The sequence below is a fragment of the Crocodylus siamensis genome, chromosome 8 (genome assembly GCF_052110815.1).
Source record: "Crocodylus siamensis isolate JL-2025a chromosome 8, ASM5211081v1, whole genome shotgun sequence".
Classification (NCBI taxonomy): Eukaryota; Metazoa; Chordata; order Crocodylia; family Crocodylidae; genus Crocodylus; species Crocodylus siamensis.
Genome location: NC_143402.1, coordinates 69,872,811 through 69,897,929, shown reverse-complemented (window position 1 = coordinate 69,897,929; position 25,119 = coordinate 69,872,811). Strand labels below are relative to the sequence as shown.

Sequence of the window (25,119 nt, the reverse complement as noted above, 5' to 3'; positions counted from 1 at the left end):
TGGAAAAATGCAGTATCGTGAAATTAAATACCAGTATGATGAGGTAAATGTAGTACACAGGGAAATACATAAGGCAATTCAGCATTCACTGTGGTTAAAGGATTGTCCTAAATAATATTTCAAGAGGCCAGAATTCATCTGCCATGATTTTCAGCTCCATTTCATCTGTGTAGCAACAAAACCTTGTATAAAAGCCATGCCATAGTGGAAAGTGCATAATAAAGAAATTAAGTAAGAGAAGAAGCGACAGGTGCAGTTTTTAAACTAATTGAAGGAAGCTAACTACACTCGTCAAATAATTAAGCAAGTACCTGTGAGGAATAATTTGTCGTGGGCGACACCAAAATCCATAACAGATATTGTTTACAGCGAATCACCTTTCCTTCCAGCTCCAAAAACCAATATCGTCACTGCTGCTGCCAGCATGCCCTGGCATTTATAAGTATTTGTCCAAACATGGTTTTATGATAGTGGCCCAGATTGGAGCTGGATTGTGGCATTAAACCGCAGCCCTGTATCAAGGCTAGTACAGAGACGCCCGCCTGGCTGGAAGCACGGCGCCCTGCAGTTGTTCGGGGAAAGCGGGACCAAAGCACCACTCCATAAAAAGAGTTTCTTTCTCCTGCAGTTTAGTCAGAAGAGGGGAGGATAGGCCCGTGCCTCTTTTTTTGCCCCTCCCTGCTACTTCAGGCAGCGAGCATCTCTAGTGGAGCCTTTGTGCCTGGCGGCTGTCACATACTCATCTCCTATGCCCACAGCAGATGAAGCTGCTTTACCTTCTTAATGTCAGCTGTATAGCAAAAGAAAGCTACCCCCATTTTGATTGCAAAACTATACTCCTTGTGCATTTTGGTACAAAAATAATGGGACAGCTCCTCCTGCTGATTCACTGGTAATCATTTCCTGGGCTAACAAAATGTCCCACTTCTGTTTAGGGTGGGATATGCTTACCAGCTTGTAAAACAGGCACCTTCCTGAAATGTCCTCTTTAAAAGATAGAAAGCAGGCAAGGTTCTTTGGATAGACATGATATATTTTATTAGACCAACCAAGTACAGGTTTCCCTTGATTTATGTGGTTTCTTTATATGCGAATTTGCTCTTATGCAATGAGTACATCTGACCCATAATTTGTTATATGTGAAGTAAATTAACTCTTATGTGATCAGCATAGATGACCCCCTCCCCCCACCCAAGCAGGTAAGTCTGGGGGGGGGGGAAGGGCCGTGCCCCACTCACCCCAGCCCCAGAGGCCCCGAGAGCAGCCGGCACCAGCTGCCTGCACCAGGGCACAGTGGAGCCCAGGAGCAGAGGTAAGTGGGGACAGGTGGAGCATGGTGCAGCCCAGCAGCTGCAGGCAGCTGGCACCAGCCGCTCCTGGGGCCGCTGCAGCCAGGGCTGGGGTGAGTGCCGCTCTGTTCCCTCGGCTTTGCTGCCTTGTACAGCCCCGGGAGTGGCACCCCTTCCCCCACCCCTTCCCTAGTCCCAGCCTCACTCCCTCACCGCCATGGGAACCTATCCCTATCTGTTACATTGTACAGTGGGTTCACTTCATGCAAATTTGATTTATGTGCCATTCTCTGGGAATGCATGTACAGCATAAATTGAGGGAAATCTGTAGTTGGAAAAAAGTTGTTTGCAAGCTTTTGAGCACAAGTGCCCTTCTTCAAGCATGAAGTCTCAGAACAGCAGAGGCTTCCTACGCCTGAAAAAGGGTGATTGCGCCCAAGAGCTTGTAAAGAACTTTCCAACTACTGAGCTGGTCTAATAAAAGATATCACATCTACCCAAAAACTTTACCTGCCAATGTCCTTAGACCAACATGGCTACAACCAAAAACCCAGCTTAAACAACAGGGATTCATTTCTGTTTAACTTCCTTGAAAATCTAAGTGTTACTCAAACAATCTTCTCATCCTACACTGCCTGCAAGATGTTAGTTTTAATGTAAAAAAAAAAAGTCAGCAAAAACCAGAACACAAGACAAATAACCTGAACTCAGGCTTTCTCCAAGGAAAGTTGCATGATCTAATATATTTCCATCCAGATGTCTTATTTCAACTGTAAGTTAATTGAGAGTTGGGGACTGGATGGCTTGGAGGGGATTGGCAATGACTTACATTGATGATCTCATCAGAAAAATAAATTGCACTAATTAGAAACTATATTGGTAGTATCAGTAGAGTCTCTAAGGATTGACTCGATTGCTTTCAGTCTATACAGTCTTACTTTGAAGTTCCTACAGAACATAAAATTGAAGTAATTGTGCTGACTCCTTTCCATTCACTGTTTTCAAAACGAGGGTAGCCTCCTTGAACTAGACCCAGAATTTATCTTGCTGTTATTGCAGTGTAGAGTAACAGTGGGGCGTGTTCACACTCAGCCATTTTCCTCGGGTCCCGCATATTACACGAGCTACACCTTCTGGGCAATTCCAGCTATAGCCAATTGCAATGATCTATTCTCTGCACAGATCACTCGTGGATGACTTGCCCTGCTTTGATGCAGGGGAGTAAGTCATCACTGTCTGGCCATCACAACTATTTGAAGCAATAGAAAACAGTGCAGAGCTAAACAGCAACAGCTTCTGAGTTTTCATTAAATAAATACAGGTCACATTTAGTGAGAATGCCTCCCATTCGTTAGAATATTTATCTTCAGACCCAATTCAGTGAGGCAGAGGAGAGCTAATATCCGCTGTTTATGGGGGGGGTGTGGAGAGAGCAGCTAAAAGGTTAGTTTTAAAGGTATTTAGGTGCGTAAAGATGCAGATAAGGCCCACAGGGCTTTTGAAAAAATGTCATTAGGCATTGCACAGTTGAATGTCTAACTACTCAGAACCAAGACACACCCCTCTGACTTGTTGGAATAGCTTCCTTCAGTAAGTAGACACTGCATTTTCATCTGGTGCTTCCCCTTTATTAGCCAACAGGGCTCCTGCTAGGCAGCTTTACTCATTTGCTCTTCCTCCAGACCCTTCCCCATATCATGCAGACTTTATGACACTCTGGAAAACCTCTGTTAAGATGAGATTTAGTAATGCCTCCTAAACACGTTGGTGCATCTAAGCCTGTAGCTTTTTGCTCTTCCGCTCTTAAAATGGTGGGAACTGGAAGCATACACAAATAATAAAAAAAAAAAAACCTGCACCATCAAGCTGAAATTTGAAGAAATGTTTTGACGGCCAGGCTCTTTGCCAGCAGGGATGAGGAGCTGCTTTCACAGCTTAAACTGATGCTGGGCTTCCAGCCAGCAGAAAGTAGTTTTCTCGATGGCCAAAGTGAATTTCAAGTATCTATAATTGGGTCATCATCAAGGTTTGCTGGTCCTAATGGCAGAAAGCCCAGTGCAGTCAGCGTTTCCTCCGAAGTTCCTAATTTTGTGGCTTGACACATTCCATGCTGTCCCCCATTAAAGGGAAATACAGAAGTAAAGCCTTTCAGGCATTCGCCATGGCAGTATCTGCAGGGTCTAGGCAGGAGGCATTGAGTTCATGATTAAATCCAACTGCACTTACCAAATAGAAGCAAACTTCTATTTCTGTTGAACTTCTAACACAAAACCTACTGATACCATTGGACTCTATTGCTAGAAAATGTCTTTTAATGCATGTAATCCAGCTTACCCATGCTCATTTCCACCCCCTGTGTGTGCATGTGTGTGCGCATTCAAGAGATATAAACATGCTGAACTGAGAGCTGTAACTTGGCTCAGAAAGAACAAACCCCTGTCCAGCCGTGCTTCACGATGCACAATTGCACACACACGCAGTTTGGGCTTCTGGAGCCCTCAGGTACTCCACTGATTTGCTTCATTCAGAGCAATAGCCTGTGTACTCATGGGATCTGGGATTTACCTCCAAATGAATTATGTGCTAGTTGGATGGTGCCATATTTATTGCCACAGAGACAAATATTACAGCAGGACAGCTGCAGTACAAGCTTTTTCCATCTGACGTATGCTCAACTCTCACTTCTGTGGTCTGGAGGATGAAGCTGTTTCATTGTCTCCATAATAATTCACTCCTTGGATCATGTACTGAGCTGGTCAGTTAGTCTTTATTTTTACTCCAACTGCGGTCTAACCAGTGCCGCAGAGAGGGGAAGTATCACCTTCTTGGATCTATTTGTCATGCATCTGCTGATGCATGGTAAAGTGCAGTTAGTTTTGCTGATGATTTTGTCACACTGACAACTCGTGGTCATCTTGGAGTCCACTATGACTCCGAGATCCCTTTCTGCTTCTGTGCTGCTGAGAGGGTCATTTCCCAGCCAGTAGGTGTGCTGGATATTTTTGCAACCTAGGTGCAGCACTCTGCACTTGTCCTTGTTATACTGCATCCTATTGTGCACTGCCCACTTTTCTAACTCATCCAGGACTGCCTGCAATCATTCCCTACCCTTCGAAGTGTGCCCTTCACCACACAATTTAGTATCCTCAGCAAACTTGGACAGAGTAACTCCACACCCGTATCAAAATCACTGATGAAGATATTGAAGAGTACAGGTCCAAGGACCGAACCCTGCGGGACCCCACTACCCACCTCCTTCCAGGTCGATACGAACCCATCCACTACCACTCTCTAGGTGCAACCGCTAAGCCAATTTGCCACCCACCGGACCATGTAAACATCTATGTCACAGCCTCTTAATTTATTTATGAGAATAAGATGAGATACCGTATCGAAGGCCCTGCTAAAGTCCAAGACAACAACTTCTACCTCTACTCCTGCGACTAAGCATTTTGTAACCCTGTTGTCAAACAAAACCAGATTGGTCAGGCATGATCTACCTGCTACGAATCCATGCTGGTTTCCCTGCTGCATTATTTTTCCCACTGGACTCCCACAAATCATGATCTTTTCAAAGACCTTTCCAAGAACAGAGGTGAGACTGACTGGCCTATAATTACTCGGATCCTCCTTCCTTCGCTTCTCGAAAATAGGGACCACATTGGCCCTTTTCCAGTCCTAAAACAAGATCCCCAGATGTTGGGGCCCAGCAAGGCTTCAACTCACAGCTCTTTGGCCCAGGAGTCAGCACACAACCCGCTACACCGGGCAGCCAGAAGGAAAGCAGGTTCTACTGAGATGTCAACTCAGATTGCTGGATTCAAAATCCAGTGCGCCAACCATTACACCATAGACCCAGATGGCTCTACAAGATAGATTCTGTATTTGCTGGCCTTAAAGTAACTTTTCTTATCCATCATCTCAGGTTCTTAGATCATTCAAACCCTCTTGTTTTTGAATGCATGCATAATTTGTAGACTTCAACTCTGCACACAATTTATAAACTTGCAAATTGGTTTTACTTGCACAATTTACATAAACAGCAAAAGAGTCACTGCAAACTTCTAAAGTCTGTAAAGTTATCCTGCTATTTTCTGCCTTGTATTTTCTGTAAAGGAACTGTTATTTTCTGCCTTGTAGGCAGACCTGTGCCCTTGCTCCTCTTAATTCCTGACACTGCACCTTGAACGTGAAATCCCAACATGAACTTTTCAAATGATTTCCAAAAATCTGAGTCTGTAATATATCAGCTCATCTGCCACAATATTAACACCCTAAAGGAACCACAATTTAATAAAACATTCACTTCAGAGTGCTGTTGGCTGTTTTTAATCAAGCTGGGCCTCTTCAAATGTTTCTTTGCTCCAGGCGCAGCCTATTTTTGGAGACTGTATGCTAAAAATCACTAACATTCATGTTCATTTCCTAACGTTCTCCTCTTACTGTTCTTTTGAGGTTTCCCTATTTTTATTCTTCTTCAGCTTACTGCAGTCCAAGAGCCCTGTCGTCCCATCGCCCATGCAATTTACCCTTTGGGCCCTACGGAGAGTATGTGCCTCCTGGGAGGGCCCCATTGTACTGATAGGGAACCAAGTCACAGAGACTGTGCGCGACTCGCCTAAAGTCACATGGGAAGTCTGGCAGAGAAGACCCTTGAACCCTGGTCTCCCAAGTTCTGGGCCAGTTTCCTAACCAGCAGATTAAATGACAAGCAAAGCATTTGTTGAGTGAGAACCGGTTGTTATAAGCCAAGCAGCCAGTGTCTGTAAGGCTGCATTTGTGACCTTCCATTGAATGTTCGACTTAAACCTGCAGAAACAATTTAAGGGATATATTCTTGTTTCATTCGCTGGTTCTCTCGTGAACTAATGTTACGGTCCTTTAAATTTCAAGAAACGTCCATTTACTACACATTTTTGTCACTGAAAATGTCATTCTGTAAGCATATGCTTTTTATCTTCCAGTGCAGCAGGCAAAACTGATGAGTTCTTTACTGTGTCTTCTTTCCTTTCTTATTTTTGTTTCCACCATAGAGGGATAACACTGTTTTTTTTAATTTGCCTGTCAATAAACACTGGAGGCACCAAGTTTATTAACTTTTTGCAGATTAATGCACGAGATTTCTTCTTTGTTGTTTCTGCTGGCCCGAGTGAACAAGAAGGCTCTCAACTTAGACTGCTTGCAGATGTAAAATAAATAAATAAATAAAAACCCAGCACTTTACCTTAAACTCAGAGATTCCCATGCTGAGCCCAGCACATGCCCAGAAGAAGCATCACATTAGTTGGACCCGGCTCACCCAACATCTGTATAAATTGGGTGCTTTAGTGGGGCCTTTTAGGCACTTTTATCCAATAGCTGATTGAATATTTAGATAAAAGTGCCAAAAAGCCTCACTGAAGCGCCTAATCTGTACAGATGCTGCAGAATCAGGTCCAAGTAACTTCTTCTGGTAAAGCGCAGTTTGTTTGGGCTTTTTTTTTTCCTAATATCTGCAAGCAGTCTTAGTGACTAATTTCCGTGTCCAAATTGCTTTTCTCATTCTTTTATCCACAAAGCCATAATATTTCTCTGCCAGCTGTTGCCCATCACCTCCAGCCTTTGAACAGAAATGATACATAGTACTTTCCCTGCATGCCGCACATTGTTAGAGAGACTGTGACATTGCTGATGCATCTCCATCACACAGCCCAGTGACCATATACCAGTTTCCATTTGAGATAATGTCTCATGATAATACAGTGACCAAAAAATTACTCAGGGTCATCCCTGAATCATTTTTCCTTATTTGGAGGAACCATTTCTGCTGCCTCCTGGACTGCTACAAAGCCCACAATTCTTCCAGAAGCATAGAGCCCCATCATGCAGGCAACAGACCTGTCCTACTGGTGGCTCACCAAGGGATAAATCAGGGGTGGGCAAAATGCAGCCCGCGAGCTGGATGCAGCCCATCAGGCCACTCTATCTGGCCCACGGGGCCCCTAAAAAATTTAGAAAATTAATATTTATCTGCCCCTGGCTGCCTGTCATGCAACCCTCAGTGGCTTGCCAAAACTCAGTAAGTGGCCCTCTGCTCAAAATAATTGCCCGCCCGTGGGTTAAAGTGTGGTCCCCCAACTCCTGCCTGGCTACCATTCCCCACCATATTGCTCCCACGTGGCAAGGAGGGTCCAGTGCACCAGCTGGGGGAATGCCCATCATGAGTGCACACAGTGGGAGAATGGAAATTAAAGTTCATACACCTGCACAGTGCGGCAGGAGCACCCACAAGGATGCACAGTGCAGCAGGGGAGTGGGGAGGAGCATCCACATTGCCTGGTGGCCTGTGGCTCTACTGGTGGGGCCCCCAGGACATACAACCTCCAAGTTGGACAGCCCTGAATTCAGACTAAGCCCTCTTCATCTAGGCACATACCATCTACACATACCACACACCCCATATATATATATATATATATATAGAAAGAGAGAGAGAAAGTATACACCTTGTTTTTAAAGGCAACATGAAAAAAAAAAGACGACTTTGCTAAGTAGCAGCAGCTAGGGAGCCAAGCCTATCCCTAAGCTCACTGCCATCCCCACACTCCAGATCAGGGCTCACAGATTCATCCAGTGTGCTGGGTCCAGGGCTATATCCCCGGTCCAGCCATGGATTGACCCAGCACGCTGGCCCTATCTGGTGCACAGGGCCATGTCATCCAGCTCCCCGTGCCTCTGGGAGCCATGGGAATTAACCCTGCAGCCAAATTTCCAGAGCCATGAAGATCCATATTTGTCACATATAATGTGAACGCACCCCTATGTCAACCAGCTGGTTTGGGGGATGGTGGGGTGGGGTGGTAAAGTGAAGGTTGTATGTGAAAAAATGCAGTAGACTGAATCATCTTGTTCATCCTCATTGTTTCCATTTCAAATGCCTCCAAGTGTGTTGGATCGCTATCAGCCCCTTCAAAGCAGGTGAGCTTTTTATGCTTTCTGTTTTAATGCGCTGGGTGCTTAGGGAAGCACCAAATTTGAGTTTGATCTAAGACAAGTTTTTCTCCTCACTATCAAATTCCAGTGAAACTTAGAGAAGAGTTATAAACACCCTCATTCTGCTGATTGAAGAAAGACTTGCCCACCTCTTACATTTCATCACAGGCAACATTGTACTATTCCTTTAGGTGCAATGGATTACCAAGTTAAATGACCTTCTTTTTGTATTCACTAGCTTCCAGGGGATGTTTTAGAGCAGACGCACCAGAAAGTTTAAGTCTATCATTCACCCTTCATTTGTCTGTCTGAATGTAACGAGAGATAATTACTTGCAACCTGAAGTAGCAGATGATAAGCTTTTTAAAATGGTCATAAAGCACATGATGTTAACTACTTACAGAATAATCAACAGATAAGACTTGTTATGCTTTACCTGACAGTGCAAGGAAAACTGAGTTACTATGAGTTAGTTATTGTCACCATTATTGTCGCAGTAAAGTTTCTGACACCATCTGCAACTTAAGTATGAAATCACAGTGAATAACTATTTCAGGGAGGTTTCACAACCAGTTAGAGTTAACTTTTGACTACTGCCTTTCTTAGCAATGCCTTTATTAGCTTCTGAAAAGATAGCTATATAAGACAAGGTTTCTTTATTAATTGAATTTTAAACTTTGAAAGAAAAAAAAAATCAAATCCTTAGATTATTTCTTCTTTATTTAGAACAATTGATGGCATATGGTTATGTATTTAGATGACAAGGGTTCCCATTAATCCAGCATTAATGATAACAGCTATGAGCATTTTTTTAAATCATGCAGTAACTGGCTGAAGCAATAAAAAAAGCAAAAATATTTGTCAGCAATAGGCTAAACAACTTTGTTTTCAATACAATGAGGATGCAAAAGAAATTGGGAGAGATAGAAAGCAAGATGATTTGAAACAGATGTTTTTGTCTTTCTCCCTTTTGTTGTATTAAATTGAATTAAATCTTTTTAACTGACTAATCTGGAAACCACAGCAGTGTGATAAAATGCTGAATAAATTGCTGGAAGTCTAGGTGGTCATGCAAAATTTATTTCACCAATTTAGCAACAGTGCAAAATCATACCACTGCTGTGAACCTAGCCACATAAAACAACAAAAGACAGGTAGATCTGTGGATTAATTAATAGAGTGTGTGAATAATAGCACTTTGGCTGATTTTCACAGTTCTTGGTGGCTTTCTTTTTGTGAGATAGAAAGATGTTTTTGTTTTGCAAAAAACCCTATCATGCATCAAAATTGTTAATCTCTTGAAAACTGGCTTAGCAGTATTCTCCAGTGCCTAGAAGGAGTCAGTCCTCAGGATTTTACTCTTTGTAGGTAGCCTCATTGAGTCAGAAAATGTACTGACAGCAAGGACTCCAAGGATGAAATCCTAGTCCCACTTGAATTAAATCTGAGTTTTCCCTTGATGTAGGGGGGAGCCAGAAGAGAATAGTGCAAAGTGAAATGAATTAAATTTTCTTTTACTCTTTTTTTCCATAGTAAAAGCAAGATCTGAGCACATCAAAGAGCAAGGAATAAGTGCCAGAGCACTACATTATTAGTCAACACCCTGCTCCAGATCACCAAGATCCAAATGGAAAGCTATAAGCTACTTTCTGATTTCTGGAATAGCCCCTTAGACATCTAAGCCAATCATTGGCCAAGGCACTATAAAAGTCTTCAGTGGGCATATCTACAGGTGCATTCATGCGCTGTAATCATGGTGCATTAAGTTTAGTACCTGCAATTACACTACTTCACAGTAGCGCCGGCACACATCTTTTATGTGGCACTAATACTCAGTAAACTACTTATACTGCACACTAGCACAGTTTTTGCCGTGATGCACTAATGTGCAGTAGAATTAGCCTACTGTGCTTTTAGTATCTCATGTAGATGCTCCCAGTGTGTACTAAGCAACTGGTGAGTGGAAATAGGAAGTCTACATGCCTATGGTCCCTTGTCTAATAGGGCCAAATATTTTTTTAGATCATTGGGAATGAGCATATTTATGGTTTAATATCTGAAAGTCCTACAGTCTGCCTTTTAGCAGTTAGGACAGATTTATGGAGCTGGGAAAATGTTTGAGAAGTAATATTTGTTGTTTACCTATTTCCAAAAAGCTGGCTATTTATGATATCCTAGAATGCAAAATGCCCCAATGTTTGCATTTTATACCACACCAGGTACATTGTATAGAAACATTTAACAAGACAATGAAAGATAACTTCCCAAAAGAATGCTAGTGCATGAAATGAACTCACAGAAATATTAAGACCTGGCATTTATTAAAGTGTCTATTTTTATTAAATGAAAAGTCAAGCATATTTTTGGACTCCATACAAGCTTGCTTTCATGAAGAAGAAGAGCTCAGACTGCAATGTTCAACAAGCAGCATGTAGTTTGTCCCACCAAGTGTCAGTTTTTCTTTTTATCTGATACATAATATCTCACAACCCCTCCTTGAGAAAACAATATAGATGTTAAGAAACGAGTGTCTGCAGAAAAAAGTAAATCCCAACTGGCACCTATGTTTCTGAAGTATTCCAACGCAGCCGCGTTTTAATAACTTCAGCAGAAGTACTTCTACATCGTTGTGACACTATGGACCAGATCCTGCAAGGTAACGAGCTTCCTCTGGGAACTGCTGTCCATCCTCAACTCCTATTCGGGTCACTGTGTGTTTAGGACATTCTTCACCTTGCAGGATTAGTCCCAGTGTCACAACAGCAGGCACATGGCTGTTCTTTCCAGTGCTTCAGCATCAGATCTTGCCACATTGGATGGTATTGCCAGGAAGGAACAGCAGTAAATGACATCATAGGTACCAAGAAATCTGAACTGTTGTGCTCATGCATGGCCAAATGCCATCATGTCAGCGAGGGCACACACGCACACACTCATTTTAGTTAGACTGTGCCTAAAAATGACTTTGTCTCCAGCACAACATGCACAGTAACATCTGTGGGCACTACAGTATAGATACCTCAAAAGTTCTTTCATAGGCAAAGTGAGACAACAGATTTCCAGTCCCAATCCAGAAAATGAAGGCTACAAAAATATCTGACATTCTGCCTCTTCCAGGGCCTTTTTTAAAAAAATAGTGTGCTAACATCTGTATTTTAAGATATGACAGCCTCACATATTATTACTAATTGGTTTTAGCTCATTACATTTGATTATTCATTCGACTCCTTAATGCATTCAAATTCCATTTCTTCCTTTAAGCGCTATTAATAACATTCATATATAAAAATATATAATTTTTCCTTAATGAGAACTTAGTCACGGACTGCAATGACTTTGCATCAAAACAAACATTTAACTAGTCTTCCAGAGCAATTTAATTTGCTTTCCTTTCCTGCTGGGCTGATAATGTATCCTGTGTTCACTCTGCATCAAGTATCCCAACTGTTTATCAGGTTGCGCAGTGTAAGAAAATGTTACAGATTAGCTGTTCTCTGCTGCCACTTACTTCCTGCCTCAGATTCCTTGGCATTCAGAAATCAAGATCTGTATATATTCAATTATAAGAAAAAGGGTATTTCCAGTACTCCCAACAACAGTAAGAACAAGGGTGTGTGCAATGTCCTGTAGTATTTTAAATCCCACCAGCTTAACAGTTCCATATCTCCAAATCACAATGCTGTGGAAACCTGTATGATCCTCTTGCAACTATTTAACATTTATAACAGGATTACTTATGTACGTTAGGTAGTCTAATATAGCCTTTGTATATTAGATATAGTAGAAAGTGTACCCTAAACTAGATATAACCACAGTGCAGCATATTTAATTGGACTGCAGGATCAAGAGGGAACCCAAGCAGGTGGTCCGTTGGAATTCAGAAGGAACAGTGGTCGATATAAGAACAATGAGTATTTTGAGCACAGAGCTGGTCTCCAGCAAAATATAATGCATAATAAAGATACCCATACACATCTGCCAACTGGGGTGAAGGAGTCATGCCCTTTTCCCCGCAATAACCAAAATCCAATCTTTAACGTCACTCATGTGAGTTCACAAAAAGGAAGCCTCAAACTTGAGCTGTACATGTGAACTACTGAGTGCAAGGGATATGGATAAAAGCTTAGCCTTAATATATTGTAGTCAGATCATACCAGCATTCATAATGCTGCCAACCTTACATGTCTAAAAAGCGCTATGTCTGCTTCTGGTCCACATTCTTGAGCAGTGAACCAAGGGCACATTCTGGATTTTCATCAACTAAAATGAAAGTAATTAATCTTAATTCCCTGTCTTCCCCCCGAAAAACAATTTCTATTGCTCAAGGAAAACAAAGAACTATGTTTTATTGTATTATGGCAATTTAATCCATTGGAGGAGGAGGAGGAGATCTTCCAAAGAAAATCAATAGTGTATAACAAGATTCTATATTGTACTTGAGCCAAAACTGAACCAAAAGGGATTTTCCTTGCAGCATTCACTTTAAGTTTGTTAAAGAAAAAGAAACAGTGCCATCACTCAAAAAGCAAGATTTTATTTTCAACAAGCTTAACTGTATATGGTCTATCCACACCACCCATTATAGAAAAGGTTTTTTGCACTTAATAAGGATTAAACCTACAAGGTTTGATGGGTATTTTGCAAAGCTCTGTAGAAATCTCTTTGAAAATAAAGGATGCAAGTTGAGAATGATCTTCTCGAAACCACACTATACAATTCTACACCAAGGATATACTTCTTTAGTTTGACTTCTCTAACAGGTCTTTTCCATGACGGCCACAACGGAATTGACAAGTCTAGGTAGGAACCAGAAAGAAATAACCTGTAAATTCATCCTTGAAGAAAAAGCTAATAAATAAAGTTGTAGTGCAGTGGGAAAATGTACCAAATTCATTGCCCGAGTAGTTACTGCACAGTAAGGCATGTGTAGATGCCTTACTGCGGCAGTAACCTTGTGTGTGTGGACTAGCTTCAGTCCCAAGTCAGTCCACACACTGCATTACTGCACTGCAGTGTAGATGCCAGCGTAAAAACCACTTACTGCACAGTAAGTTACTGCACACTAAATGCACATGTAGATATACCCCCCCAGTCACCTAAATTACCTCACCTTATTCTTCCTGGGAAAATGCAAACAAGTAGACCGGCCTTACATTGTATCCTGAAGGTTAAAAATTCTTTTAACTTCCTAGTTCTTTTGCATCAAGGGGAAGACGTCTCCGGACAAAGATCTCTCCTCAGACAGACACGGCCAGCCTGCTAGGGCCCCGGGCACTCCCCCTGTATACAACTACATCAATCAAAAGCAGGGCGAGTGGTAGTCTTTCATATTTTTGGATCATTTCAGGCCTTTAAGGCTAATATGACTCAACAAAACAGCATCTTCACAAACTCCTAGATGAATCTCTTTAAGAGCCTCATAGCAGGTGTTATTTTTTTGGCTCCCTAACATCCTGAAGCACAGACAGAGCTTTCCAAAATACCATGGAAACCTTTTTGTGCTCTAACACAGCTCCTGTGGGTTTAGTTCCTTTTTGGGTTTTTTGGCCTTATTTATTCCGGAATCCAACTTACCAAATAACAGATTTAAGATGTGAAGATACATCTGGTCCCCTATTCTAATACATAAAGGCAGATACTTATCTTCCATCAACAGCGATCCCTTAACTCAAGTCAAAGTCCACATTAGCCTTGTGTTCTTTTCTTCTCTTCCTTTCAGTCTCTGCCAGTTTATTTAGGGGTGCAGACAGAAGCGCAACTCCCCACTGTACCTGAGAACACTTTGCAGGAAGGGTTCTGAGTTACAATGATCCCCTGGAACAAATACACGTTCACTGCTGGTTCCAGGGAGAAGGGGAATCTAGCTGCTGGCTGCCCCTAGCAGTGGCCCCTGCTCCCTGCTAGCCTGCAAAGTTTTCAAAACAGGAGGGGGGAAAAGGGAGCAGAAGAAGCTTGTTCTAGGGGTTCACCAGCCAGTTCTGGAGGGTGGGATGGGTGAATTGGAGCCACCCCAGCTCAGAGGGCCTCCAGTACATGAGCTGCACCCTCCAGCTGGGGCTAAGAAAGTCCCAGACCAAACTCCCTCCACTACCTTTCCCCCCTCCCATTCCAAAAATAGCTCAAGGCTAGTAGGCAGCGCAGGCAGAAGTTACAGAAGATGCTCTGTTTTGAAATGTGTTCATCTAACCATTCATGAAATTCAGATTTTCACCCAATCAGCCATTTTTGAAGCAGGCTGTGGCCATGCACTTGTGTTTGGTCACAGCTATAAACTGCTTTCTGTGGCCAGATCAGACAAAAATTGTCACTTCTGTGCTCATTATGTTTCTGTCAGTCTTAAGTTTTGTGTTACTTTGTAGCTCTATAATAATTCACCCCTTCTTTTTCCGTAAAACGCTGCATAATACAAATCTCACTATATTCTGGTTGTCTGCTTTTACATTTATTCCAAATTTGTTCTTAAGGGTCAGCTCACATATTTTCTACTTTCCTTCAGTATTCAAAAAAGTTTCTCAAATGTTCTTGTTTGAAAGCAAGAGTAGATCCTTTTTAGCAGAATCCAAACATTTCCACTACATTTCCAAGGAAGACTATTTTTCCTTCTCCCCCAGAGAACACTAACTTGATCGGACAGCTTTTCCATCACTATGTTTTCAAAAAGCTTGACAGGGAAGCTTGCCAATGATTTTATACTTCTAGGCTTTTGCAGTTGTAATTATTGTAGCCGCTAGAAAATAAGTGATCGATTATTTTTTATGACTGCTTATGTTGCAGAATTCTCAAGAAGGTTTAGTAGGAAGGCTAAGGCTAAGTACAGAAAGTCAAAAAGCCTGAGACTAAATTGATTCAGTCTTTGCAGGTCAGTCTAAGCTGCATAGATTGAACCGATAAGCAAGTAAATAGACATCCACTTTTGATTTCAGAAATGCAGCCATGTGCCTGTAGTGGCCTGGGCCAGAAAGTGGGTGCTAGAGCATGTCCCCCTGCTCGGCTGCAGCAGACAGCTTGGGCCAAGACTAGCTCATCCACCCTGGGGGAGAAGAGGGGAGGGTTTTCAGGGGAGCCACAAAGCATCCTGGATGCTGAGGGACTGTGAGTTAACATGAACCTGGAGACGTTCTGGGACAGAAGTTCAATAAATGAATTTAACCTAAATCAGTTAAGTCTGATACTACAGCCATCCAGGCTTATCTTAAACTAGTTTCAGCCATCTTGACAGTGGTGCACTGAACTTCTGTTGTGTTACAGATTTGAACCAGTTTCCAATCACTTATACTGGTTTATCTGTATTTTCTGTCCCTAGCCTAAGGGGCTCTCTGATAGTTGGCATCCTGTTCTTTCCCTTGCCATGTCTCCATCCTTCCTCCAGAGCAGTTTAATTCTGGGACATGTCCATCATATATGGTAGAGTCCTCCCAACTGACAGCACTCTCTCCAACATTTGCCTGCTTCTGTCCCATAAATACGTTTAATTTTAAGTGGAGTGAGATACCAACAATATCGGATGTGAAAATAAGTGTCTTTTTTTATCGTGCATATGAATGTGTGAGGAGCAGTGTTCCAGATGATCCCCCATTCTTTACCACTACATTTCTGATTCAGTATCATTAACCCACTTCGTCATAAACAGTGTTTTTCTTCTACAGGGTTATTTAAAATGTCTTTTTATAGCATAGACAATAGGCCTGTGTGCTTCATATGTGTGACTAATATTTTCTGAAACTGTCAAATTTCTACTGAGGTTCACCTTTCTTTGGGAATGTGTTGAAAAATGTCTCGATTGCAGGTATTAGGAAAATGGCATTTTAATGTCACCTGCAGCACGTTATATTTAGATTTTTTGCAGAAATACATTTTCTTTGAATACCTGCCCAAAACATACGATACCAATATGTTACCAGAAATCAAAACATTCTAATAAATTATTAGGATTAATTTCAATATTATGTATAGGTGCTAAAGGTGATGGGTACAAGCTTAATTTCTTACATGTGTTAGTCCAGGTTTTCATTGTTGTTCTCATAAAGGGGTGATTATATATTGAATTTGGTATGGAAGATTTCTTAAGCCATAGTAACATATTGCATTTGACTACTGGACAGTATGTTTGCTTTATCCTTATGAAGCGCTTACTCTTGTGTTATCCAGTACACCAATTTTTTTTAATGGGCTGTCATGATTGTTAAACTTGACATCCATCCTCCTTTTAGCTACATCTCCTGTGTTTACTTGCATAATAGTCATGCTCACACAGCACCTGCCCCCATGAACATTGCCTCAACATTTTCAAAATAGCTTGTACGCTGACTGCTCCTGAATTTCTAATGCAACAGATGTAAAAGCTCTGTTAAAGCTCTCTTAAATGATACAGTTTGTTGTTGTAATTAGTTCCCATTCCACATTCACTTTTGTGGGTAAGATTGTGTAGCATGGGAGAAGTCCAAAAAGATGCTTAAACACCAAATTACAACTTCCGTTTGGTGCTACAACTTCCTCTGCCTTGCTCTAGCATAGGGTGTTCATGACTGTACCATTATTTTTCATAGCAGAATTTCAGGGGGAAAACATAGCTGTTGGGCAAGTAAACGTAGGGATTTAAGACAAAGGAATTGGGAACAGATCAGAACAGCCAGAATGACAGAACCGCGCAATGCGCCATGAACAGAAATTACCATAAGAGTCATTTGCAGCTGCTGAGAGTGAGAGCTTGTCAACACTAGAGGTTTAGCCTCATCCTAGACATCTGTATGGCTGTAGCAGCACAAACACATTGCATTGAGGGGATAAACAGCTATTTGCACTGATGGAGTTTAACCCTACTAGAAATCCAGGGAAACTACACTGGCATACATGGTACCTTTATCGGAGATAATACCAGTGCTTTTCCACGGGTGCAGCTATATAATGGCACAAATCCTCAGCCTTGACAATGCTTCTGTTTCCCAGAACTCAAAATGTCTCTGCAGTTGCCTCTTACACTGACTAATTGAAAGAAGCAGACTATTTCAAAACCAGCTGGCAACAGCAAAACAAAGAGCAGCAGCATTTGAATCAGTTCACACAACACGCTCTCATCTGCAGCTCCTGGAAAACAGTCTACTTAAAGGATGAAGCTGAAGATTATTTGAAAAGAGGCTGAAAACTCTCTCCACAGCCCCTGCATCTGCTTGAATCAACCAGAACTTAACAAGCATTTGGCCTGCTCACAAATTCTACAGAAAGTTTGAGATGCCTAATTAAATTATCTAGGTCTCTTCCATAAAGAAAAAACAAGTCCTGCAAAATTGGTGTGTACATGCTCATTGACTTTCTCTCTCTCACCTCCCTCTGCACACACAGGGCTTATGTTATATTTGTTTTCACTTTTGGGGGAAACAGCTTATGTCTGAAGCAGTTTAGTAGCTTTTAGAAGTTAATACCCTGTTATGGAAGCAAGCACATTTGTAGGTCCTCAAAATAAAGTTTCCTTTTACAAAAAATGTTTTTCATGCCATGGATTCCTTTTATTGCAAAAGAATTTAACTGACTTCAATCCCCCCATCTGTCAGGTCGATTTAGACCCTTATAAATGGTTTTAAATAGAGCCGTCTTAAAAAGTTAAGGCAACTTGGTTATTAAAAAGTCCTATGTATTGAATTAGTTATCAAAAGAACCAAGAGCAGTTTAATGACATGAGACTACTTAAGACCCAGTTCTGTGGGAACTTTGCCATAGAAGTCAAGAAGCAAAATAAAAACTAGTTAGCAATACATTTTTAGCCATATTGCTTATCAGCATGATTTTGTTGGGGGAAATTACCTCTGCTTATTTAGATGCTGTGTTTGGTGCATGTTGTTGAGAAGAGTATTCAGAGACTGCTCATCGAAATGGATCCTTTGTGTTAAAGAACGCTTGGTGAATAAAGGGAGCAAAACGAATGGTTTACAAAATGTTAATTGACAAACACAGTGCTGCTTCTTGGGTCAGATTCATCTAACCTGGCTCTTTAATTGTCAGGTGATTGGTATAGTTTGTGTTTTTGACATGCAGAGTTTTCGTTTATGGAAAATAAATGGCAACCTGAATATTTTAATGGTTTTTATTGGATATTTATTTTACTTGTTGTTGAGCAGCTAATCATGTTTCTCAATGATCAGTGATACTCATGATTAATTTTTCCCACCACAGCCTTTGTCATTATTGTATTGTCCTGGAAAAGTGGATCATCAAAACTCCCTCTTAGTAGAGCTGCTCAAAAATTTTAGGTATTCAGTTACAGGAAAAAAAAGGAACACGTTTTTGGTTGGCAGTATTCACAGTATAGATATTATTCATCAGCGTCTGTTTTATTAAAGCAGTGGTTTAAACCACTTTGACTTTTAGCGAGTTTGGAAGCTTTGTCTTCAATGTGTGTGTGTGCTAAATATATGCATATAGTCTCTCATAAAAACACAAGCTATTTGAACAACCGGAAAGGAAGGCAAGTCTGCCTGTGTGCGAGACTATGGAAAAGGGCATTAGGAACCCTGCTGTCAAATGGCGGAGTTCTCTAGCAAGCAGTTACAGATATTCCTCAGGATCAGAGGGTGCTACTACACAAGACAGTTTACTGCATCACCATCTACACATGCTCACATTTACTGTGCAGTAAATTAGTCTACTGCGCAGTTAGGTACTACCTGCTCTGGGAAACTAGTGGGGGCTGAGAGTCATCCAACTCACTCCCCGGGGCCACAAGCTCTGCAAAGCATGGAGCTGCTCTGGGAGACAAGCAAAGGGGCAGCTCTCTCCTGGCCCTGTGCACATCAGGTCCCTTCCCAACGCGGATGGGGCCAGGAAACCCAGGCTCTCCTGGCCCTGTGTCCATTGGGACTACAATCACCTCTGTGCCCCTTTCCAGCCCCTGGGCTAGCACCAAGGGAAGGGGGCAGAGCAAGCCGTGAGCAGCACTGTACTGGGTTCCTCCTATCGGAAACAAATCTGCTCCCAAGAGGGAGCACATGTAGACCTGTTCCCAAGTAGGCTTACTGCACAATAAAATATTATAGCAAAATAAAGACAGTAAAATACTGCACAGTAAGCCTACTTTGAATTAACAGCACATGTAGATGTGCCCAGAGTACATTACAGGAAGAAAAGATTCAGCAGAGAACAGCAGATAAGTTAAATAGACAATCAATGTCTCATCAGTTCAAGCCTGTTGACTCATCCAAGAAATCCACGGATTTCCTGCAATTTCAGCTAGCCATTTGGTGTAGATGATTGCAGTAACAATTCTAGCATCAGGAGTTCCTTTCTTTCCAGTCTTGATCCCTTAAATTCTGTCTTCAGCTTATTCATTCTGGCCAATCTTGCATTTGCAATTTGATTCGTTAGGTCAATAAAAGATGACCTAGGTCACTCAAATACTTAGTACAGAAAAAAAAATCTAAAGAAGTCTGCATGACCTATTTACTCAAGAATTCATTGGCTGACTCTGTCAGCTGGAGTGAACGCTAGCAAATAAAAATGCTACCGAGTTTAAAACTGGCAGCAAAGGCACAGTCCCAAGGACTACAATGCTATGAAAGTTCAGTAACATCACAACTGATGACCAATGACTCTGTAACCTCTGGTTCTGTTTAATGAAAAGTCTCATTAATTCTTCACAAGACCTTTAGAAAACATAACTACAATAGGATGGATAATGTTTCCCTCAACCTTGCTGACTGTCAAAGCTCAGTAGATGACTTCATTGCCCAGTTTGACATTTTTACCTCTTCGTTCTGATTTGTTTTGTTCCCTTGTTTTTAAAAAAATACCTACTGTGCCAATGTAAAAAGGTCACAATCCAGCAGAGGAGAAAAATAACAGAAATTAGCACATTCTGTCAGCCATTTTGACCCACGCATTAAGATCTCTAAAGTTACATGTGAGACGTTAATGTTAAAACCGAGGATTTCAAAACCGCTGAAGTTACTACGGCCAAATTCCTCTTGTTCCCCCGCCCCCCAAGTTTATACTGTGCTAATCATCCTAATGTATGAACAACTGTGTACCCTTACTGACCATATATTTATGGGCTGTTGTGGAAGAGGGATATTTAATACAAAGAACGGCAGAAAGATCAGCTCCTGAGTGATTTGCACATAACAGGATACATTTTGCAATCATAGGAGCATTTAGGAAACAGAAATACCTGAATACCTCCCAATATTTATATGAATAATGTATTCCTCAGTTTGTGACTGATGAGGCAGCAGTGGGATAAGGTTATGCTTGATTTGGAAATGGATTCCATGACTCTGATTGCTGCTGGAATATGTTTTGATGGACATGTGTGTCTGGGTGGCAAAAAACACTTTACTTGTATTATTTTTAATATACATACCACATAATAGAAACAGGTAACTCTTACTGCAGCAACCCTTGCTACTGTGTATCCTCCTTGTCCTACAGGGTCCAAAATTTCTATCCATTGTAGAAAGAGACTGCCCCTATTTTAATGAAATTTTTCTTTTTCCCTGCCTGTGATCATTTTATGAGTCGGGCAGGCAAGAAACCTGCTGTGGAGTAACTTCTTTGCTGTCTGTGGTAGATATGAACTCTTTGTAGGGTTCAAGAGACTCATCAGGAGAAGAAACTGATACTATGCTGACATTTTAAACCAAATGGAATATGTTCTTCATGCAGCCAAGGATTTTGAATGTAAAAACAAATACTTTTCAAAGTTACTTTAGGTTCAAAATTGAGATTTTAATTCAGCCAACATTATGTGAGACCTCATTAGCACAGGCGTGAAACCAGAATAATCCCCCTGGCTTCAGTAGAGTAAATCCAGATTCACACTACTGTAATGGAGCAGAAGTCAGAGTAGCTTACCAGTAGAGGTCAAACCCCCCTTATTAAGGGAATACTGCACATTGCCTATGCTGGTGTTAGGGCCAAGTATTTGGATGCTATAATTCTGACACTAAAATGTAAATCCTTAGGTCAGTCATTTTCCACCTGCCCACAATGTGTTCTGCAGCTACATGAATCCACCAGCTCATATTAGAACTACAGAAAATTAGGGTTGGGAGGGACCTCAGGAGGTCATAAAGCAAGACCATCCCCAACTAGATCACTCCAGTTAGGGCTTTTGTCAAGCCAGGCCTTAAAAACCCCCAAGGATGGAGAGTCCACAACCTCTCTGGGTAGCCTGTTCCAGTGCTTCACCACCCTCCCAGTGAGAAAATGTTTCCTAATATCCAACCTAAACCTCCCTTGCTGCAACTTGAGACCACTGCTCCTTGTCCTGTCATGTACCACCACTGGCGTTAATATAGATCGCCCAAAAATTTTAATGCGGCTTTTTTTTGTGCGGTGCATTGACAACAGTCCAGCTTCATCCTCTTTGTAAGCATCCCTCAGGAAGTTAAAAGCTGCTATCAAATCCCCCCTTGGTCTTCTCTTCTCCAGACTAAATAATCCCGGTTCCCTCAGCCTCTCCTCCTAAGTCATGTGCCCCAGCCCCTGAACCATTTTCATTGCTGTTTTTTTGTATTCAAAGCTCCCACACCAAATCAGTGGTAGCCATTACTATTGTCCTCAAGCTATAGAAGTGCCTCTCTAATTTTCCAACTTGATCTTGGGGAAGAGGTTCATTCCCCCAGTCGCTAATGCTGAGCCATTTTCTCTGGCTTTGCAAAAGGGATGAAGATTTCACCCTTAATAGGATCTGACCTTTTTTTAAAAAGATCCATTATTAGTACATTACTATATAATGCTCAATACCTGTCTCAATACATCACGCCAATTAGTGTACAGCAAATCCCAGGAAGTTCAGTCAAGAATATAAAAATGACTTATTTTTAGACTTGATTTTCTTTTCCTTCTTCTCAGTAATTACCACTGGATTTTTTTCTCCCTTAAGTTAAATTTAAATCATGATGTGGCTCGTTGAGGTTCAGGAAATAGATCTCTGGTTTCAATTCAAAAGTCAAGTTGTGGTTGTTTTAAAACTGCTGGAGTGATGGCCCGTATTTTCCGGTCACAGTTGCCTGACGTTAGACATCGAAATACGTCATCTAATTGTCAGGAATGTGAAATGCTCAAAGCTCCCACAGACTTCATCCGGAGCACCAATTGTTCCTCAGCTGTGAAAAACCAGGCCACTGATCTATATTATAATATTGCTCAGTGACCCCAATTACATTTCAGACCCATTCTGCTGGGCCTTTCACAAATATATTGGAAGACAGAAAAATCCCTGCTCCCGGGCCTCTGTTGCCAAAAATGTCCGTTCCAAATTAAGATGAGATACAGTCCACTCATGCCATTAGCCAGCAGAGAGGTGATGGACGAAGAAGGGAGAACAAAGGTAGCTGTGTCACGATCGGTACCTAACTCAGGGGACCCAATTTGGAAAATTTTGGCCAGCGGACACTAGTATTTTGAATCTGGAAATGTTTGGCTTCAATGTCTCCTGCTTTCTGTCCCATATGTTAGTTAACTACAGTGTTTCAGCTCCTGCCCCCTCCAAGTTTGACTTGAAGCCGAAGAGCACATTTTATGCGATGCCTGTGGCACAAATATTTTTGCAGCAGGGAAATATTGCCAGCCCCTGCAGCGCAGTTCGTTTCTTAATATGTGAAAATTCACTTACTGACAGTTTAGAAGATGATACTATGATGCTGTGCCAATTTGAGCCAGATGGTCACTGAGATTATTAAAATCATGCATGTTACACAAACCTCCAAGAAACTGCAGTTACAAATTTTATTAGCATGGTGGGGAGCCTAATACAAACAAGGTAGCATCTACATCAATGGGAGCATTTGTATATTTAAATAACACACAATGTGATACTGTTTAATCATAATTTTTCCCCTTCCCCATCTTTTAGGTTCAACTAATCCACTATAACCATGAGTTGTATACAAATATCACAGAGGCTGCAAAGAGTCCAAATGGCTTGGTGGTAGTTTCTATATTTATGAAAGTAAGTATTTCAGATTCATAATTACCTGATGTGTGTGCATTACCAAAATAGGTATTTTCCCCACTAACAGGATTTCAGACATAGAACTAGTCCTTACCAACTGCATGATGGTTGTGCCTAGGGAGGACCCCCGCCTCCGGTGCTAGTAGGAGAATAAACGTGATAGAAATACAAGCCCTGCTCCAAGGTGCTTGCAGCCTAATAGAGAAGACAGCGGGCGGCAGGGGAAGGAGAGGCAAGGGGAGGATAAGCGAGAGTGAAACAATCACGTCTGATATCATTAAGCAGCAGTCAGAGCAATTTATAGCTATGACAGAAAAGTTATTATTCTGCAGATTTGCAGTTTCTCTGGCTGCTGAGATGCAGGAGCAAGCATTTAATTACAATTAAACCTTTCCTAGTAGGGCAAGGAATGGGGGAGGGAGAGGGAGAGTGTGTTGCACATTAGAGCCATGCTGTTACATTTAAAAATCAACAAATGATTTTCTCTACCAGTGTCATTTCAGATCTCAGACCTGAAAGAATGCTGCAAATTAATGGTCTTTTACCTTTTGGGTTTCACACTGTTGGGAAAACATATTCTTATTTCCCATGTTTTTGCCTTTGTTCTCCTGGGTGTAGGGCTCGTAATCAGAGAGACACTTTATATTCACCCACATCTAGGCCCCCTCTACATGTGTAGGTGAAGGCGCAATTGGATCTGATGCATGATGCACACAGTTGTGCCTTCTGCCACACCACGCATGCATGGCAGGAGGTGCAAGTGTGGGGTTGTGCATTAGATCCAGTTGTGCCTTCTTGCCAGTGTAGCAAGGAGCCTGATCCTGGGCCCCCCCACCTCCACTTGCAAGAAGCAGGTGCCTACGGCTGGGAGCCCTTTTTGCTGAGGAGGCTCCTGGCCGTGGGGGCTATGCTCAGCCAGAACAGAGCCCCACAGGTTCCTGATCTCAGCTCAGGCACAACCGGGAAGCAGACTCCCCACAGTTCATGGGGCTCTGGGTCCTGGATATGCCTCGCCTGCAGTTGGGACCAAGAGTCCCAGCTTACGGGGCTCTGGGTCACGGCTGCGCGCGAAGCCTCACATCTGGGACCCAGAACTCTGCGACTTGCAGGACTCTCGCTCCCAGTTGTGCGTGGGACACAGCTGGGACCAAGAGCCCAGGGGTTTCACGCACCCCCAAGCCTGGGGGATCATTGCAGCCACGATCCTCAGGGCTCCACGGCTCCCCTGTGCCTGGGAACCCTGCCAGCTTGCAGGCTTTGAGACACAGGGGAGACCCTGCTACACATGCATGTTAAAGTTCAATAGCAACCAGGCATAAAGTTACTTTATAGCTGGTTGGGGCTTTTTATCATGTGATAGCTACTTTGCACCTGTGGCTGGTCTCAAAGTAACTGCAAGATTAACCAGTTAATTGTGCAATACCTACAATGTGTACAGGGGGTCCTAGTGTTACACTCTGAACTTGCAATTTATTCAGACCTTCTTAGATTCCTCTTCTATCCCAAATCTAAAGGAACTGAGGACAATATATGTACACCCCCCTTCCAACTTGCCTTAGTAAATTAATAAAGAAAAAAAATTGTTCCACGTAAACTGTCACGTGTTTCTGCTAGAAAAGCAAAGCTCTGAGTGCCAAAGGGCCTGGCCCACATTCCTAGGAATTACATATCACATGCTTTCTTATGAAAAAAAATACTATTTAATACACTTCAAACTAGATTTATAAGAATCAACTTACCAACCGCCAACCTCAGGACCCAATATCCTTTTCACCAGCCATCCTGGCAAGTTGGGTGTTTCAATTACCTTTGTACAGCTTTATTTAGGCATTTATTACAAAGATCTTCAGACCACTGCTTTCATCCCCTGTATACTGTGCTATCCCAGTGAGTTAGCTGAAGATCTTGCGAAGG

The 25,119-nt window shown here is 42.0% G+C and overlaps 1 protein-coding gene across 2 annotated transcripts in view; it reads left to right on the top strand.

Moving 5' to 3' along the window:
* Nucleotides 1–25,119, top strand: part of CA10 (carbonic anhydrase 10 (inactive)) — a 359,857-nt gene that overhangs the window by 315,311 nt on the left and 19,427 nt on the right. For both annotated transcript variants that reach the window (XM_090060642.1, XM_090060643.1), the window contains exon 6: nucleotides 23,107–23,202. In XM_090060642.1, the coding sequence (XP_089916768.1) occupies nucleotides 23,107–23,202 (96 nt within the window). The remainder of the gene's footprint in view (nucleotides 1–23,106; nucleotides 23,203–25,119) is intronic.